This window comes from Terrapene carolina, unplaced genomic scaffold, assembly GCF_002925995.2.
Source record: "Terrapene carolina triunguis isolate 2854851 unplaced genomic scaffold, T_m_triunguis-2.0 Scaffold130, whole genome shotgun sequence".
NCBI classification, from domain to species: Eukaryota; Metazoa; Chordata; order Testudines; family Emydidae; genus Terrapene; species Terrapene triunguis.
In genome coordinates this window covers 2505838-2524498 of record NW_020664481.1, presented here as the reverse complement: position 1 = coordinate 2524498, position 18661 = coordinate 2505838, and the positions used below count along the sequence as shown (strand labels likewise).

The 18661-nt window shown below is 51.2% G+C and overlaps 1 protein-coding gene across 2 annotated transcripts in view; it reads left to right on the top strand.

The window, feature by feature from the left end:
* HM13 (histocompatibility minor 13) overlaps window positions 1–18354 on the top strand; it is a 30338-nt gene extending 11984 nt beyond the window's left edge. Inside the window, exons 7-13 of one of the 2 annotated variants that reach the window (XM_026652736.2) lie at window positions 4092–4149; window positions 9277–9360; window positions 10965–11001; window positions 12340–12442; window positions 13905–13990; window positions 16570–16765; window positions 17907–17992. In XM_026652736.2, the coding sequence (XP_026508521.1) occupies window positions 4092–4149; window positions 9277–9360; window positions 10965–11001; window positions 12340–12442; window positions 13905–13990; window positions 16570–16720 (519 nt within the window). In that variant the 3' untranslated portion in view covers window positions 16721–16765; window positions 17907–17992. Of the gene's footprint in view, window positions 1–4091; window positions 4150–9276; window positions 9361–10964; window positions 11002–12339; window positions 12443–13904; window positions 13991–16569; window positions 16766–17906 lie in introns of both variants that reach the window. The other variant, XM_026652737.2, reaches the window with a different exon arrangement.
* The last annotated feature ends 307 nt before the right edge of the window (window positions 18355–18661 follow it).

The window sequence follows — 18661 nt, the reverse complement described above, 5'->3', positions numbered from 1 at the left end:
CATCCCTCCTTCGATCCTGTCCGGTATTGTCTTTCTGCAGTTTTCACGGAGTTACTGTTGTTGTATCTGTCAAAGACTTAGATGGCAGAATTAGCTTTGTCAAATCCTTTTTGGACCTGTCTCAAGTACTCAGCAGCCAGTTCATCGAAGGTGTGGAATTGCAATGTGCCATCATTTCTATGGCAGCCATGGCACTTCTGATGTACACTGTGGATTCTCTGTTGCATGCTCTTAGCTTATTGATTCTTCCATCTTGAGCTTCCAGTTGATGTCCTAATTCATCTTTGTCTGTTCTTCTCATTGTATCAGCGTGGAAGAGGGACATAGGTACAGGTCCTATTGGGCCACATCAGCAAATGTTTTGATGCCAGATTTCTTGACTGGGCTGAAGAAACTATGAGTCTCATTAGAATCAAGTTGCACCTCTCATGAATCTGTTTGTTCTTCACCAACATCTGCTGTTTTCAGTAGAGACTCTTGTACATGTGATGTTACATGTAGTCCGGTAGCTATGTTGGTAAGCACTTCTAGATCAGGTGTTCTCACAAAAAAAATTTCGGCGCTTCAGTGTGTGGCCACCAACTCTTGCTGTTGGCCGCTTGACAATTTTTCCTAAAATAGAATAATAGAATATCAGGGTTGGAAGGGACCTCAGGAGGTCATCTAGTCCAACCCCCTGCTCAAAGCAGGACCAATTCCCAACTAAATCATCCCAGCCAGGGCTTTGTCAAGCCGGGCCTTAAAAACCTCCAAGGAAGGAGACTCCACCACCTCCCTAGGTAACGCATTCCAGTGCTTCACCACCCTCCTAGTGAAATAGTGTTTCCTAATATCCAACCTAGACCTCCCCCACTGCAACTTGACAGAACAAGGAGCAATGGTCTCATCTGCAACCACTGAGAACAGCTGAGCTCCATCCTCTTTGGAACCCCCCCTCAGGTAGTTGAAAGCAGCTATCAAATCCCCCCCTCGTTCTTCTCTTCTGGAGACTAAACAATCCCAGTTCCCTCAGCCTCTCCTCATAAGTCATGTGCTTCAGACCCCTAATCATTTTTGTTGCCCTCCGCTGGACTCTTTCCAATTTTTCCACATCCTTCTTGTAGTGTGGGGCCCAAAACTGGACACAGTACTCCAGATGAGGTCTCACCAATGTCGAATAAAGGGGAACGATCACGTTCCTCGATCTGCTGGCAATGCCCCTACTTATACAGCCCAAAATGCCGTTAGCCTTTTTGGCAACAAGAGCACACTGTTGACTCATATCCAGCTTCTCGTCCACTGTGACCCCTAGGTCCTTTTCTGCAGAACTGCTACCTAGCCATTCGGTCCCTAGTCTGTAGCAGTGCATGGGATTCTTCCGTCCTAAGTGCAAGACTCTGCACTTGTCCTTGTTGAACCTCATCAGGTTTTTTTTGGCCCAATCCTCTAATTTGTTTAGGTTCCTCTGTATCCGATACCTACCCTCTAGTGTATCTACCATGCCTCCCAGTTTAGTGTCATCTGCAAACTTGCTGAGAGTGCAGTCCACACCATCCTCCAGATCATTAATAAAGATATTAAACAAAACCGGCCCCAGGACCGACCCTTGGGGCACTCCGCTTGAAACCGGCTGCCAACTAGACATGGAGCCATTGATCACTACCCGTTGAGCCCGACGATCTAGCCAGCTTTCTATCCACCTTACAGTCCATTCATCCAGCCCATACTACTTTAACTTGCCGGCAAGAATACTGTGGGAGACCGTATCAAAAGCTTTGCTAAAGTCAAGGAATAACACATCCACTGCTTTCCCCTCATCCACAGAGCCAGTTATCTCCTCATAGAAGGCAATTAGGTTAGTCAGGCACGACTTCCCCTTCGTGAATCCATGCTGACTGTTCCTGATCACTTTCCTCTCCTCTAAGTGTTTCATAATTGATTCCTTGAGGACCTGCTCCATGATTTTTCCAGGGACTGAGGTGAGGCTGACTGGCCTGTAGTTCCCCGGGTCCTCCTCCTTCCCTTTTTTAAAGATGGGCACTACATTAGCCTTTTTCCAGTCATCCGGGACCTCCCTCGATCGCCATGAGTTTTCAGAAATAATGGCTAATGGCTCTGCAATCTCATCCGCCAACTCCTTTAGCACCCTCAGATGCTTAATCCTAAATACTTAATCAACTTTAGGAAAAACAAATATGCACATGTCTATGTCCAAATCATTGTAATTTATTATGTACATTTTTTTTTGCAGACTTAATAAAAATAACGTACAGTTGTCTCTATTCTTTACTGGACCTAAACAGAATAGAAACACAAATAAGGTGCTTTGCATGTTCTTGTCTCTTTTTATTGTTGTTTCTTTTGCTTTTTTCGCTGCATTTTTTAGACTTGCTAGCTAGTAAGTCTGCTTCTGTGAAAAGTGATATTTGTACGTTTGCTGCTGTGAAAAGTTATATTAACAGACTTGTTAGCTGGCTGAGAGGCAGTGAAAACTGATATTAACAAATATACAAATATCACTTTTCACAGCAGACTTATTCAGCCCTGGCAAGCCGGGGAACAAATTAAGGCTTGGATGGGGAAGTGGGCAGGGAAGGCAGCAGGGGCAATGATGGGGTGGTGAGTCCGGGGATGGAGTCCTGCGGCCAAGGGATGGAGCCTACCGCTGAGTAACCAAAGCCCCACAGTCATAGCCCGTGGCCGGAGCCTGCCGCCCACCACGCCAGGGCTGAAGCCAGAAGCCTGAGCCCCACTGCACTGGGAAGATGGGAAACTCACACCGGACGTCTGCTCCTCCGGTGTTTGTGGCTCCAAAGGGGGGCAAGCCCCAACCCTCCTGGCAGCCCCAGAGGAGGGGCTGCTCCTTTCCTCCCTACCCCCCAAATCACCACCCAAGAAGCTGTGACCGCAAAAAAAGCCCCCAGTGGCTACATTTGAGAAATGTTGCTCTAGATGTGATACAGGGTCAAGTGGGTTTGTCATATTATTGCTCACGTGGTTGGTAAGAGCTGTAACATGCTCTTCATCTCCCTTCAGTGCCGAGGAAAGGACTTGTTTGTGGGGTTTGTCTTCACTACTTCTTGTTAGGCCACTTCTTTCTCTCAAAGCTTTTGCGTATTCATAATATGAAGCTGTGTATTGTCATCTTTAACACCAATACTGACCTGTGCATAAAGTGTCACTGGATTAAAAAGCTAGTTTCTAGAATATTTCAAAGGCTAGTACTGCATGCATAGGCAATTGCAAATTAAAAACCTTCTACCAGGCAGACTAATGCGACGTTGTATTTACAAAGGGAAAAGCATTACATTAGGAATCCGCGTACATTTATACCTACCCACCGTGCAGGGCAAGCTAGGAGCATGCAATCTACTGTTACTGGTTCACAACCTTCAGTGTGAAACTGGTCTGGTCATCAAATTTCAATTAAAAATATAAGAAATCTATTCTAATCACTTGTATTCTTAATTGTCAAAGTATCTCACGTGATGTGAAAACAGTTCATGTTACTATATTGCAAAATGTTGATATTCACCACTTTTGCCACGTGCTGAACAGCATAATTTCTGGAAAAAACACCCATGCAAAACCAATACAGATCTTTTAATACATTGTTGTTTGGTAGTTTTCACCAATAAACACCACAATAAGGTGTTGAAATTAATGTAAACAGTAAAAACTCCAGTCATCGTCACGTTAGTGTTTCTGGAACAGTGCAAAAAAAGACTCTCATTTTGTGTACCATTGTTTCACCTTGTGTACAAGCTTATGGCACCACTTGACAGTTCCACATAATACTTCATCTAAACGTACCTAAAATAATCTTTCAAACAAGATATGATGTGGGTGTGTGGAGAGCGAGTACTTTAAACTCCAGAAATATGGCCCTTTTGGGAGAATTGCTGCACTCCTGTTACTCTGGCTTCATACTCAACGAATGTGAATCAGTAGAAAATGAATACTGTGATTCTGTGACTGGCGGGAGCTTGGTCTCTGCTGTGACCACAACTGGCTCTGGTGGTGGTAGCTGCAGCTAGACAGCTGTAGTGGAATGGCTTCTTTCGTTATTACTTGGGCCTATGGTTTCACTTTGGACTGTTGTTTGCTCCTAGGTTTTTGGCACCAACGTGATGGTGACTGTTGCCAAATCGTTTGAGGCACCAATAAAACGTGAGTAGATCTTTCCTGCTTCCTGAGAGGACCTGTCCTGTCTCCTGCCCATCACCCTGGCTGCCTGGGCTCTGTGCTCCACCTGGCTCGTTTTACATTCTATTGTGTGTGCCTCAGTCCATGAGTGAATTCTTTCCTGGGCTCCCTCCCTCGGGGTTGTAATCCTATTCCTGCTCGCACTCTGCCCATGAGGAATTTGGATCCTCTCGCGGCCATTTGCTCGGTATAGGTCTTTTCGGCATGTCCTGTCACTGGCACGCCATGAAGAACAATACACCTGCCAGGCAGGGTAGCATTGGATGTGAGCATTCAGGTCTCTGATGATGGGGCGGGAATATCTGCAGAGACCTGGCCCAGCCAGTGAAGGGGGTCAATACAAAGCCTTTAAGGTGGAAATCATGGGGACTCAGGGTCACCTCAAACGTGTGAAGTGAGTTTTTACAGCCACTGAACAAGGCAGGTGCATCAGACACGCGATCTGAAAGGCACCTGAAGCCATGGAATCTGCAGTATTCTGGGGTGTTGGTAGCCGCTCCCCAGTTCAGGCTACGTGGGGATTTGCATGTAAAGCTGGAATAGAATCATAGAATATCAGGGTTGGAAGAGACCTTAGGAGGTCATCTAGTCCAACCCCCTGCTCAAAGCAGGACCTAATCCCCAACTAAATCATCCCAGCCAGGGCTTTGTCAAGTCGGGCCTTAAAAACCTCTAAGGATGGAGATTCCACCACCTCCCTAGGTAACCCATTCCAGTGCTTCACCACCCTCCCAGTGAAAAAGTTTTTCCTAATATCCAACCTAGACCTCCCCCACTGCAACTTGACAGAACAAGAAGCACTGGTCTCATCTGCCACCACTGAGAACAGCCGAGCTCCATCCTCTTTTGAACCCCCCTTCAGGTAGTTGAAGGCTGCTATCTAATCCCCTCCCCCCCACTCTTCTCTTCTGCAGATTAAATAAGCCCAGTTCCCTCAGCCTCTCCTTGTAAGTCATGTGGCCCAGCCCCCTAATCATTTTCATTGCCTTCCGCTGGACTCTCTCCAATTTGTCCACATCCTTTTTATAGTGGGGGGCCCAAAACTGGACGCAATACTCCAGATGTGGCCTCACCAGTGCCGAATAGAGGGGAATAATCACTTCCCTCGATCTGCTGGCAATGCTCCTACTAATGCAGCCCAATATGCTGTTAGCCTTCTTGGCAACAAGGACACACTGTTGGCTCATAGAATCCCTCTTAGTCTCCAGATTTGGCTTAGTAACTCTCCAGGGGACAATGGAATCTCCCAGCTAATCGTTTTAGAAAGTAAAGGAAACACTTTTGAACATCATAATGGCTATACTGGCTCAGACCAATGGTCCATCTAGCCCAGTATCCTTTCTTTCGACAGTGGACAATGCCAGATGCTAAAGAAGGAGCGAACAGAACAGGGCAATTTATCGAGTGATCATCTCCTGTTGTCCAGCCCCAGCTTCTAGCAGTAAGAGGTTTAGAGACACTCAGAGCATGGGTTGTATCCCTGACCACCTTGGCTAATAGCCATTGATGGACCCATCCCCCATGAATGTATCTAATTCCTTTTTGAACCCAGTAATACTTTGGCCTTCACTGTATCCCCTGGCAAGGAGTTCCACAGGTTGACTTTGTGTTATATGAAGAAGTACTTCCTTATGTATGTTTTAAACCTAATGCCTATTAATTTCACTGGGTGACCACAGGTTCTTATGTTATGTGAATGAGTAACTAACACTTCCTTATTCACTTTCTTCACACCATTCATGATTTTATAGACCTATATCATATCCCCCCATTTCTTTTCCAAGATGAACAGTCCCAGTCTTTTTAATCTGTCCTCATATGGAAGCTGTTCCATACCCCTAATCATTTTTGTTGCCCTTTCTCCTTTTCCAGTTCGAATCCATCTTTTTTGAGATGGGGTGACCAGAACTGCACGCAGTATTCAAGGTGTGGACATACCATGGATTTATATAGTGGCGTGATATTTTCTGTCTTGTCTATCCCTTTCCTACTGGTTCCTACCATTGTTAGCTTTTTTGACTGCCACTGCACATTGAGCAGATGCTTTCAGAGAACTATCCACAATGACTCCAAGATCTTTCTTCTGTGGCAACAGTTAATTTAGACCCCATCATTTTGTATGTTGTATGTATGGGATTGTTTTCCAATGTGCATGACTTTGTACTTATCAACATCGAATTTCATCTGCCATTTTCTTGCCTGGTCACCCGGTTTAGTGAGATCCCTTTGTAACTCTTCTCAGTCTGCTTTGGATTTCCCTATCTTGCAAAGTTTGCAGCTAATACAAAACTAGTCCATCTCCCAGTTTACCCCTTTTTCCAGATCATTTATGAATATGTTGAACATCACTGGTCCCAGTACGGATCCTTGGGGGGACCTGGCTATTTACCTCTCTCCTCTGTGAAAACTGACCATTTATTCCTACGCTTTGTTTCCTCTCTTTTAACCAGCTACTGGTCCATGAGGACCATCCCTCTTATCCCATGACCGCTTACTTTGCTTAAGAGCCTTTGGTGAGGGACCTTGTTAAAGGCTTCCAAAGGTCCAAGTACACTATATCCCCTGGATCACCCTTGTCCACAAGTTTGACCTGCTCAAAGAATTCGAATTGATTGAGGCAGGATTTCTCTTTACAAAACCAACATATTGTGTTCATCTCTGTGTCTGATCATTCTGTTCTTTACTATAGTTGCAACCAATTTGCCTGGTATTGAAGTTAGGCTCACCTGGTCTGTAATTGCCAGGATTGCCACTGGAGCCTTTTTAAAAAAAATTGGCATGACATAAGCTATCCTCCAGTCATCTGGTACAGAGGCTGATTTAAATAATACATTACGTACCACAATTAGTAGTTCTGCAGTTTCACCTTTGAATTACTTCAGAACTCTTGGGTGAATGCCATCTGGTCCTGGTGACTTATGACTGTTTAATTTATCAGTTTGTTCCAAAGCCTCCTCGAGTGACACCCCCACCTGGGACAGTTCCTCAGATTTGTCACCTAAAAAGAATGGCTCACGTGGGGGAATCTCCCTCGCACCTTTGGCAGGGAAGACCGATGCAAAGGATTCATTTAGCTTCTCTGCAAAGGCCTTGGCTTCCTTGAGTGCTCCGTCAGTACTTTGATGGTCCACTGGCCCCACTGGTTGCTTGGCAGACTTATTGCCTCTGATGTACTTACAAAAATTTCCTGTTAGTTTGTCTCTCTTTCGCTAGTTGCTTTTCGAATTATTTTTTGGCCTGCCTAATTATGCTTGACTTGCCAGAGTTTACATTCCTTTCTATTTTCCTCAGTAAGATTAGACTTCCAGTTTTTAAGGGAGGTCTTTTTGTTGTTTACCATGGTGGCGTGTTTTGGCTCTTACTGGTTTTTTTTGTTTTATTTTTCATTTAGTTAGTTTTAGTTTTATATATTTTGAGCCTCTGTTACAGTCTCTTTTAAAAAGCTTCCATGCAGCTTGCAGGCATTTCATTCTTGTGACTGTTCTTTTTCATTTCCATTGAACTAGCCTGATCACTTTTGTGTACTTCCTCTTTCTGAAGTGAAATGCTACTGTGGTGGGTTTCTTTGGTATTTTCCCCCCTCCAAGGATGGTCTGGTTGCTGTTACTGAGCGGTTCACCTCTCGGACCAGATCATGTGCGCTGCTTAGGACTAAATCAAGAATTGCCCCTCCCCTTGTGGGTTCCAGAACTAGCTGCTAGAAATTTTCTCTCTGCATCCTCTCCTGAGGTGACATGTTCCCAGTCAATGCGGGGTTAGCTGAAATCCCTGTTGTTGTTGGGGTTTCTGTTTTTGTAGCCTCTTGAATCTCCCAAGAGTCACCATCACCATCCTGGTCAGGTGGTCGGCACTATATTCCCACTGCTGTGCTCTTATTAGTCACGCAGGGAATGTCTATAGTGAGTCTGTGGGACTGCTGGATTCATATCAGATTTTTACCATATTTGACTCTTCTGCTTTCACATCTAGTGAAAGAACCATACTGCACCTTTTCCCTGAGTTGCCTGTTTCTTTGGGTTCCTTTAGCTAAACAGCCCACCCACTCCAGACAACCCTGCCATGCATTCCTATCGTGGCACGGGCACGGGTCACTCTGAACTCCTGGCCCCCGGGGGCCTGGATGGCTATAGTCTGTTCATGATGCTCCATCCGCTGCCTTCTTTCCTGTCTCCCTGCCCCCTCCCACCATGTCATCTCCTGCTTCTAGATGGGACACCTCAGCTTGTGAAGTGTCTTGAACTGAAACTATTGGCTCCTCTCCAGAGACGGCAGCTTCTGCAAACCACCTGAGCAGCCCTATTGGACTCATCTCCAGCTGGGGGACCCAGAGCAGGATGCCTGGAGGCTTCCCACCTCCCTCTTTCTTTGCCCCCTCAATGTGATCTTCCCCCAAGTTGGCGCCATACAGCACTGCTGCCTGCGAGATGGGGGCAATCAAGACCGCTTCACCAAAGGAAGCTCTGAATGTCCTAATACCTCTGCTTCCCCAGCCCACCAGGAGGAGCCCAGCCTTCATGCATGGAAGAATTGCATGTAGATGGGGCATATGTCCCCCAGTCACCTGCTGTGGGTGTTGGCTGGCAAGCGTGGCGTGTGAATGGGATTTGAATGATTTATCTCCTTGTTCCCTTGCTTTCCAGGGCCTGCAGGGGGGTGGGGATATGCAGTAAGTTGATGCAGCTTTGTGGCAATAAGAATAGATTGGGTGGGGGTGTGTGCGCACACACACACACTTATATTTTTTTTATATATATATATATATATATATATATATATATATATGGGTTGGAAGGGACCTCAGGAGGTCTAGTCCAACCCCTGCTCAAAGCAGGACCAATCCCCAGACAGATTTTTTTGCCCCAGATCCCTAAGTGGCCCCCTCAAGGATTGAACTCACAACCCTGGGTTTAGCAGGCCAATGCTCAAACCACTGAGCTATCCCATCCTTTCCCTTTCCCTTTCTCCTTCCCCTTTTTCCATTCCTGTACGTCTGCACACCTGCTGCTAATCTCCAATCAAAGCATCAGCTTGGGTTTGTGCTTTTAAACTTGAGCTCTTCCCCTTTTTAATGCTCCCTTTCTGCTTTTCCAGTGGTTTTCCCCCAGGATCTGCTGGAGAAGGGGCTGGAGGCGGACAACTTTGCCATGTTGGGCCTTGGCGATGTTGTAATTCCAGGTAAAGATGACTGGATGGTGTGTTAATAGAACGTGTGTTACTCGACCAAGGATACGATTTTGGTGCCTGGACTCTGGCCTGCTGGGCCTGGCTGTGGAGTGTGCACTACAAATCCAGCTGAATGGCTACAGGTCAACCAGGGAATCCTCTGTATAAGAGCGGGATGAGGACGAGGTCTCGTGGTGCTGAAGTGGGGAGGGCCCAGAATGGAGGCTGTCAAAGGGAGCTTGGCGAAGCCCTTGGCTTTTGCGGAGCCTGAGGCTGGGAGTAGGAAAGGGAGTAAGGAGAGGGGAAGGCCTATGGGAAAGGTGGTAGAGGGAAGCCAGGTGTTGGCATTGGAGCTGTCATGATAGCTGTGGAGCTTGTTTGCCATGCTGATCGGCAGCAAGGCCATTGCTAGTCGGCTCCGTTGTATGCATTGAGATAGAGCCTGCTGCAGGCTCGCAGCGTGGGGCTGCCGGATACCTTCTCAAGTCAGCCGTGCCGGGAGCTGGGGCTGGCTGACCTGGGCTGTGCTCCTTGGGAGCGCTGATGCAGGGATATGCTGCCGTCTTGCTGCCGCTCCCCTCTCAGGGTTTGGACTCTCAGGAGATCCCTTTCCCTCCCAACTGCTACCGTAGGCCCCTAGGGAAGGAACTGGTGGGAAGCATTTTAGACTGAAAAGTGTTCTCTGAAGGGGAGGGCTTCTGACAGCACAGCTAGTGGTGCTCGCAGATGTGCTGGGCCTGGTCACGTAATCTAGCTCTAGTGTGCGGCCTGGTACGTTGGGGCCAGGGAAGTGTTCCTTAAGGAATGTGCTCCGGTGCTGCCCAGCGTGGTGATGGAGACAGCAGCACACTTGGTCACCAGTTTGACTTCCAGGCTAGGGACCACTTGTCTGAAAGGAAGTGGGGTGAGCATGTGGGTTCGGGTGCATTCCCTCCTGTGGGTTGCTCTGCCCTGTGCCCCAGCATTTTACTCCCCTGATCTTCAGTGCCTCTCCCTCCTGCCATTTCCCTTTGCAGCGAGGGGTTGGGGTTGGGTGATCTACAGCAGTGGCTCTCAACCTGTCCAGACTCCTGTATCCCTTTCAGGAGTGGGACTTGTCTTGTGTACCCCCAAGTTACACCTCCCTTAAAAACTACCTGCTTACAAAATCAGACATCCGAATACAAAAGTGGTCACAGCCACTATTCCTGAACAATGGCTGACTTTCTCAGTGTTACCATAGAATTATAAAATCAATTGGAATATAAATACTGTACTTACATTTCTGTATATAGAGCAGTATAAACAAGTTATTGTATGGAATTTTAGTTTGTACCGACTTCGCTGGGGCTTTTTATGTAGCCAAGATGAGTTGACATACCTCCTGGAAGACCTCCGTGTACCCCCAGGGTACATGTGCCCTGGTTGAGAACCACTGCTTTACAATACCAAGGGAGTCAGGAATTGTTTCGCTAGAACTGGACCAATATTGAATTCAGCCACAAGGGGGTGCTGTGGTCCCAATGTGCTTGTGGCCGTGGCCAAGTACAAAATCATCCCATCCCTGCATTTGGCACCAGCTGTCAGATAGGTGATCTCTCCATCCCGTTCTCTAACTCTGTGTTTCTGCCCCTCAGGGATCTTCATTGCTCTGCTGCTGCGTTTTGACATCAGGTGAGCTGTGCCTCTAGGAGCATGTCTACAGGACAGCTTTGTTTTGCACTGCATTTGTGTAAGTTGCCCCAGCGTGCTTTGCTGAACTAGAGGAGGAAGGCCAGGGTGGCCAGACATCTCTTGCTGAGCCTTGAGATGGGGAAGCTTTGACAGGAGGCCACGGGGTTAGTCTAGAAAGCAGAAGAACAAAGGAGAAGGCAACAATCGTTGTGACTGAAAAGAGCCTGGTGCTAGACAAGCCCAGAAAGATCAGGTCTGTGAGGACCAGGAAAGTCCATGGGCGGGGGGGGGTCACTTGTGATCTGGACCCTGAAATGACTGGGGCCCTGTCACGCTGTTTGACCCTGGAAACTCTGCTGCGTTTGTGCGTGTGAGAGCAGCATCCCACACAGGCTGGGCCTGGAGGAAGAGCAAAGAGGAGACCGCTGTGGTGGAGCTGGGAGAAGTGGAGGCGAGGCAGCAATACTGGGGTGGTTGGGCACATGGAGACAGGAAGAGGAGCGCTCAGGGTCACTGTTGCCGATGGTGTAGGCCAGTGGGAAGCTGTTGGGTGTGGTTCTCTCACACACACTCACACACACACACACACACACACACACACACACACACACACACACACACAGCACTTCTCCGGACATGTGACCCATTGTCTGTGCGCATCTGTTGCCAGGGCTGTGTTTTCCCATGGGTAGGGAAAGCAGGGCCTTCCCACACGGCGTTCGGCCTGCCTCTGGGACTCTAGTTCTCAGTGGTCACCTTGCGTCACTTGAAAGATGGGCGACTGAACATGCCTCCCTCAGGTTCCCACTCCTCCTCAAACGCTCCACTTGCCACATGGATCCGTGCAGGGCTGGAAGTGCTGCGGGTGCTTCTGCCTGCAGCTGCTGCCCCGGCCTGACCTGTAGTAAAACAGCTGCCCAGCCGGGGAATAGGTGCAGGGAGATACAGGTGAAGAGCTGCTCCCTTGGTGGAGGGTTTCTCACTGCAGCTTCCTCGCTCATGTTAATGGGGTAAGACTGCAGGGCACTTTGTGTTTATTGGGTAAGGACTGGGGGTTCCAGGATCCTTCCAGAGACCTCGTGTCATGGCAGCCTCCCCTCCAGGACTGGACTGTGCTCTCACCAGATCCTCTCTGCACCACTCCGAGCACGGGCAGGAGGGCTGCTCAGGAGTAATGGTGCCGATGGTCTCTGCCAGCCTGGATGTCAGTCTCCTGTGTGGATGTGTTGCCACTAGATTGCTAGGCAGCTGCAGATCTGTCCTGATAAAGCTCGCAAATCCCATAAGCTGGAGTGGTTTGGGGCCCATGTTAATCCTGCTCTCTTCCCTCCCCTGTAGTTTAAAGAAGAACACGCACACGTACTTCTACACCAGCTTTGTGGCATACATCTTTGGACTGGGCCTGACCATCTTCATCATGCACATCTTCAAACATGCCCAGGTAAGCTTGCTGTCCAACTGGCCTCGCCTCACGCTATCAAAGGAGCTGCAAAACTGCCGTTTTGGCCACAAGCTCTCCCTGTGTTTGTGCAGTGAGGATCTGTAAGACATGCCTTCCACTGCACAGAGTTTGCCGTCCCTGGCCATCAAGGGCGGCGAATCCCCTGTCTTCTGTGCCTTGCCCATTACCGCTCTGCCTCAAGCAGCCAAGTGCAGCAGCCGGTTGGGGAAGCTTGGTCAGAACTTGCGTTACAATCAGGGGGACAGTGCTGCTTCGGGGGCAGAGAATCTAGTCTGTATCTCTGAGCTGAGACTGTGTGGTGACCACCCTGAGATGCTAGACACAGCCACTCCGCTTTGCCTTTTCATATTGGGGGGGTGCGCTTCCTAACAGAGTGGAGCACCTGGCTGAGGAGAGACTGCATTAAATGCAAAGGTTACTAGGGCCTGCCCCTGGGAGTGCTACCTGTTCACTGCTGCTAGCACAGCAGAGCCTCATGCATCTGCAAAACTATCTGCTAAAATCCTCCTGCAGGGTGTGTCCTGCCAGGGGTGACGCAGGAGGCAGCCACGCCAGCAGGGTTTTCAGCTCCCGGGTGAAGTGTGCATTGATGAATTGTCTCCGATTATAAATTGGGCAAACGGGCTCTGGGATTCCCAGGCACTAAAGGTGGAGCCTGCTGTGGGCATCTCTGAGTATAACTGCACTTTCCTGTCTTCTGGAGGAGGGGGGTGGTTCTCCCTGGCCTTGCGACTCCATCACGTCAGTGGGGAGCTCTGCTCGTGCGCTGAGAACCGCCTGCTCCTCGGTAACAGGGAGTATCGGCGTGTTCTCCTGGGCTCGTCTCTGGATCGCAGGAGCAGGGGCAAGCGCAGCAGAAATACCCGGCTAGTTTTAATGCTTCCCAGCTGCCCCCTGCAGGGGAGGGAGGAATGAACAAGATGTGGAAACTATGGGCGAGCGTGGCAGCCACTAGGCCCTCAGCACATAACTCCGATAGCCTGGTGCAGTGGGGTGGTCAGTACTTGGGGGTTCTCCGCTCCTCCTCCAGGGCCGTATCCCCAGATCATTAGTCCCCATCCAGGTGGGTGCTAGACAAGCAGATGGGACCTTGGCTATCAGAAAGTCAGCACCTGTAAAGTGTCACCCGCCCCTTCCTGGAAGTGCTCTGCACTGGGAGTGCTGGGCCAGAGTGTGGGACTTCGGGTCACGTTCTTACCCCGGCATCAGGGTATGTTGGGACTCGATGCTTACAGATTTCTGGAGCATAAAGGAAAGATCTGACACTGAGCCATGCCCAGCGTTCCCTCGTGTGTGACTTACTCCATAATCTGGGGACTGAGACCAGCCGCGAACCCGAGACGAGCCAGCCCCGTTCCTCCCCAAGGGCCTTTGCTGCAGGCTGTGTTGGTTTTTTTGGCTGTTGAATGCAGTAATTACCTCCGTTTTTCCTCCCCCTCAGCCGGCCCTGCTGTACCTGGTCCCTGCCTGCATTGGGTTCCCTCTCCTCGTGGCCTTGGTGAAGGGAGAAGTAACCGAAATGTTCAGGTAAGTCCGCCTCTGGCACGGCTCCCTAGCCGGCAGTGCTGGGAGTGCCTGAAATGTGCAGGTGTTCCCATGCTGGGGCGCAGGCAAACGGACGAGTGCATCTGGGCATGCTGTGGGCGCGTGGGCGTGTGTACGGGTGGAGGGAGCGAATCTGTGTTCATACACGTCTCCCTGGAGCGTTCCACCTCTAGCCCGGTCCCTACCCTCCTGGGTAGCTGTGTGGGAGCGCCAGGACTGGAACACAGGTGAGGCCTCTGGTATTGCTCTGTCCCGTGAACTCTGACTCACTCTTCCGATGAGCTGGGGTGAAGTCAGAGGGTGGGCCAGCACACCTGGCTCGTCAGCACCCAGTGCACGTTGGGGGAAGGGAGCAGAGCCAGCCCAGCCTGGAGAGGTAATGGCATGCTTCATCATCACGGGTACCACCAGGCCAGTTTAATCATCCAGGTCCTAGCTATGTAGCCATCTTCTCTGTGCTACTCCCGCCCCGGCTCTGCAGAGGGGGCGCTTCTAGCCCTGCTGGCCAGCAACTGGAGGCGCCCTTCAGTCTGGCTCCAGCACCTTCTGGCTGGCCTGTCCCAGACATGGGGGTCCTGCACCCTCCCAGCCACAATGGAGCCCTGTAAGTTCCTCCCCAGAGCTGGCGTCCTCCTCACGTGTCACGGGAGAACTTGGACAGTCCACGGCACGTGGAAACGCGAGCTCCTTGCATTGTGGCCTCCGTCTGCTCAGAGGGGGCCCTGCGGCTCCGGGTCTAGCAGCTGGCCTGAACCCACTGGGCTGACACACAATTGATCAGAAACTAGTGGGGGCAAAAGTGTGGTAAAGTAAAGGGGCGAGTTGTCATTCACCTGCTGGATGCCAGTGGAACCAGACTTTCCCTCCCCATCTCCTAGCCCAGGGAATGCTACTGTGCGTCTTCCCCACTGTGGCTCTTCGCTGGGACTTCTCCCCTCTTCCCAGTCCCTTCAGCACCTGCCTGCTCTTTGATGTTTGCTTCTGACAGTCGCTGCTGCAGGCACTGTGTGTTCTGGCTTCATCCTTCCTGTGCACCTGGTATCCTGCAGCCACTTTTCACACACGCCTGTGACTCACCAGCCTGCTGCAGCATCCCCTCCCGTGCTAGAGACGGCTCTGGTGAGAGACAAGCTGCTTGCACACGCGGTATTTGAGCAAGGAGCTCGTGGACTCGTGTGGCAGAGCGAGAAGGGTTAATGTTCCGGAGCGCTGGGCCGGCATGGATGCCGCGTATAGCTCTTACCCCGGTGTGGCTCTCAATTGTTAGCAAGCCCCCCTTAGAACTAACTTGCTAGGAAAGAGCGATACCCTCCTAGCATCTTGGAGGCGGACGCAGCATTCTGCATCTCCGGAAGTCGGCTGTCTTGCAGAGAGCGCGGGGGTTGGATGTCTTAGGAAAGTTTCTGGGGTCCAGCATCTCTTGAAACTGCTCCAGTATTTGGAGGAGGAAATGGAACTTGGTAGAGCTCATGTGCCTGGAGGGACGGAAGCCTCCCCACCCTAGGAATTCCACCAGGTGTAGGATCCTAGGTTGCTTTGATGCAGCCTGTGTTCCTGTGAGCGCTGAAAGTCTGTGATTTGAGATGGGGAGCTGCTCCATGCGTCTCCATCAGCCACCTGCGCTTTTGGCAGCACACCTCAGTCTGAGGATGGTCCCTGGCCCTAAATTCCACACGAGCTCTCGGCCCGCAGTCCCTTGCGGTTTCCAGTGTGTATTGAACGTGGAGACGTGGCTCTGCTCTGAGGAGCTTACGGGTTTTGGACAGCACCAGGTGCCCAAACAGTAGAATTGCTGCTCAGTGCAGCGGTATTTTCAATGGCCGGGCAGTTGTAAACACGCTGCTGGGCTTCCCAGAACCAGTGCCCTAAGAGGAGGGGGGCTGTGCCGTGCCTGGCTGCGGAGGGGATTGGCGAGGCAGCCAGGACGACGGGGGAGAAGAGGCGGGGGGAACGGTTGGCTTAGGGGGGCCGGGGGGGGGGAGGAAATGCAGGCTGGAGCAGAGCGAGGCGGCCCCCAGCTTGGAGCGAACTCTCTGGGGTTCATGCCCCTGCAGAGCCCTCTTAGGCAGGTCCCCAACCTCCCATCTCCCAGGAAATCCGATAGCTAGCACAGCAGCCGGCCTAGACATGTATGGAAGAGCTTTTGCATGCACTGGTCTGCTGCCTCTCAAAGGCCTCTGGGCCTCGCCCTACCCTGTGTGCACTTCTGTGCATTGGTGCCCAATTCTATTCTCCTGCTGAGCCCTGTCCATTTGCTCTCCGTGGTCACACTGCAGGTACGGCCATGCCATAGACCTCGGCCCCTCATGCCTCATACAGCTACACTCGTGTAGGCTCGCGCCCCCAGGGCTCACATACAGTACCCAGCAGTGTGAGCTAAACCAGCCGCTCAGCTCATCCCAGTGCTGGGGCCGGAAGTGCGGGTTACGAGACAGCAAGCAGGCTTTGCAGGGCGGAGTGTTTGCAGACCGATCACTCAAAGCGATTCTTATTCCTTTCTTTCTCTTTCCCTTCTATCCCATTCCTCCCTGTCCCCTTCCTGCTTCCTGTCTTTCCTGCAGCTATGAATCCTCTGCTGAAATCTTGCCACACACACCAAGACTTACCCACTTCCCAACCGTGTCGGGTTCTCCGGCCAGCCTTGCCGATTCCATGCAGCAGAAACTGTCCTGTCCCCGCCGACGCCGGCAGCAAAGCCCCAGCGCCATGTAGCAATCGCACCCGATGCCCTTTCTTTGTCTGTCTCTGTCTGGCCAGGTAGGGTCTCTCCAGTTCTGTCAAACTCCTTCCCAGCTCCACGGTGTCTGGCTTGTGCTGTGGCCATCTGCCTCGCTGCGATGGGCTGGTCTCACTCTTTCCGCCTTTGAGCTGGTGGCCCCTCCCCTGACGGCATCCTGGGTCACCACACTAAGTGCCAGAGCACCTTCAGGCCACCTGCTTGCCCAGTCTGAACCCAGCTCGTGAGCCCAATGCACGGGATCAAGTGCCTGGGGTCATTAGTTCAGAGGTGTCCGAGGCGTGGGTGGCAGCATTGCACGTGTTCAGCTCTCCACCGTCTGCCTGAAGGCCTTGCTGCCAGGATCTCCTCTGGTGCCCCAGGGAACCAATCCCTGAACGGCCCCTGCGGACGCTCTTCCTTTCATACAGCCAGAGCCAGCCACCCGAAAGAAGAAGAAACCTAAATCTGCCTTACTGAATAGCCTGCCCCCCGGCTGCTGGCTTAACTGAGGTCACTTGTCCCAGGCACACGTGCTCTTCACAGCCTGGCCCGTCTGGCCTCGTGAAAATGCCAATGCCACGCTGTACAGAGGGGCAGTGTCGAGGGGCAATGCTTTTATTCAGGATGTCCGAATGTTCTGCGTGGCGCTGGGAGCCAGCGCTATCAGATCCACGTGCCGCCTACACAAGCCAGGGCTGGCTTGAGCTGAATTCTCAGTCCCTTGACCGAGAGCGGGTGTCCATCGGCGGGCGTGCTCAGTGGGCTGACTGGAGCATGTGTTAGTGTATCTGCGTGTGTGCCTTGCTGCCCTGGTGAAATCCTCTCTTCTCGGTTTGGAATGTCTATTTGGGGAGGGGAGGGAGGGACGACAGTGCATCTTACGTTGTCTTCAGGATGGCCGTTGTCAGCCTCCCCTGTCCCAGTGACTTCAGCTGAATCCACTGTCCGGCGCTGTAACACTGCAGTGACAGTGGGAGCTGTTCTCCCCACAGCCCAGTGATCGGCACTGCTAGGGGTGGGCTGGAAAGCTCCGCTCTCTGTGCAGCTGGCTGACCATGCTAGTGCCCTTGGTCTTGATCCACACGGTCCCCACCCACTTGCACCCAAAGCAGAGCCGCTGACTTTCCTAAGAACTGCAGCTGCTTAACTCCCACCATCCTCTCCTTCTCTTGCCCTCAGCTATGAGGAGAATTCCACGCCAAAGGAGGAGCCTGGGGACTCCAAAGACGCAAGGATGGAAACGGATAAAAAAGAGAAGTGACCTTGCACGCCTGGGCCAGGATGGGCGTGTCGGGACCAGGCTGGGATCCAGGTCCCATCGCAAGGGATAAAGATAAAAAGACCAATTGTGTATCAGCATCGTGGTGTGTGTGTGTGTGTGTGTCGGGATGGGAGAATCTCTGTAAGCCACGTCTGTCTGAAGTCTTTCTGCCATCCCGACGTTCCACCTGGGGCCTGTCCACGGCCACGCAGCGCTTTGGGCAGCCACGCTCCCTTCTTTTATTTCTTTTTTTTGTCATCTCCTAAATGGGTAGAAAACAGGGGAGGGGGAAAACCAAGGGGCTGGTTTTTAAATTTTGTATTGTGGATTCGCTTTCTCTCATATTAAACCATCTCGAAGGATGGAGGAGCTGTCTGGGTCTGATCCTTGGTGTTAAGTGGGTGGGGGAGCTCATCTCTCCCTTTGGGCCCCAGCGGGGAGGACACTCATTACCCCAGAGCAGCGGATCGGGGGTCGCCTGGCCCCTGCTCTGGGTGCAGTCCTGCCTGGAGTGTGTTGAGTGCAGATGAGGTTCATTACTTTTAAGCTAAAAAGTGACCTCCAGCATCACTGCCTAGTGGGTTGGGGGGGTCGCTTTCTCTTAGCCTAGGAAAGTGCTTTTCTCTGAGAACTGTCCAATCACTCCCTCCGTTTGCGACACACTCACGTGACT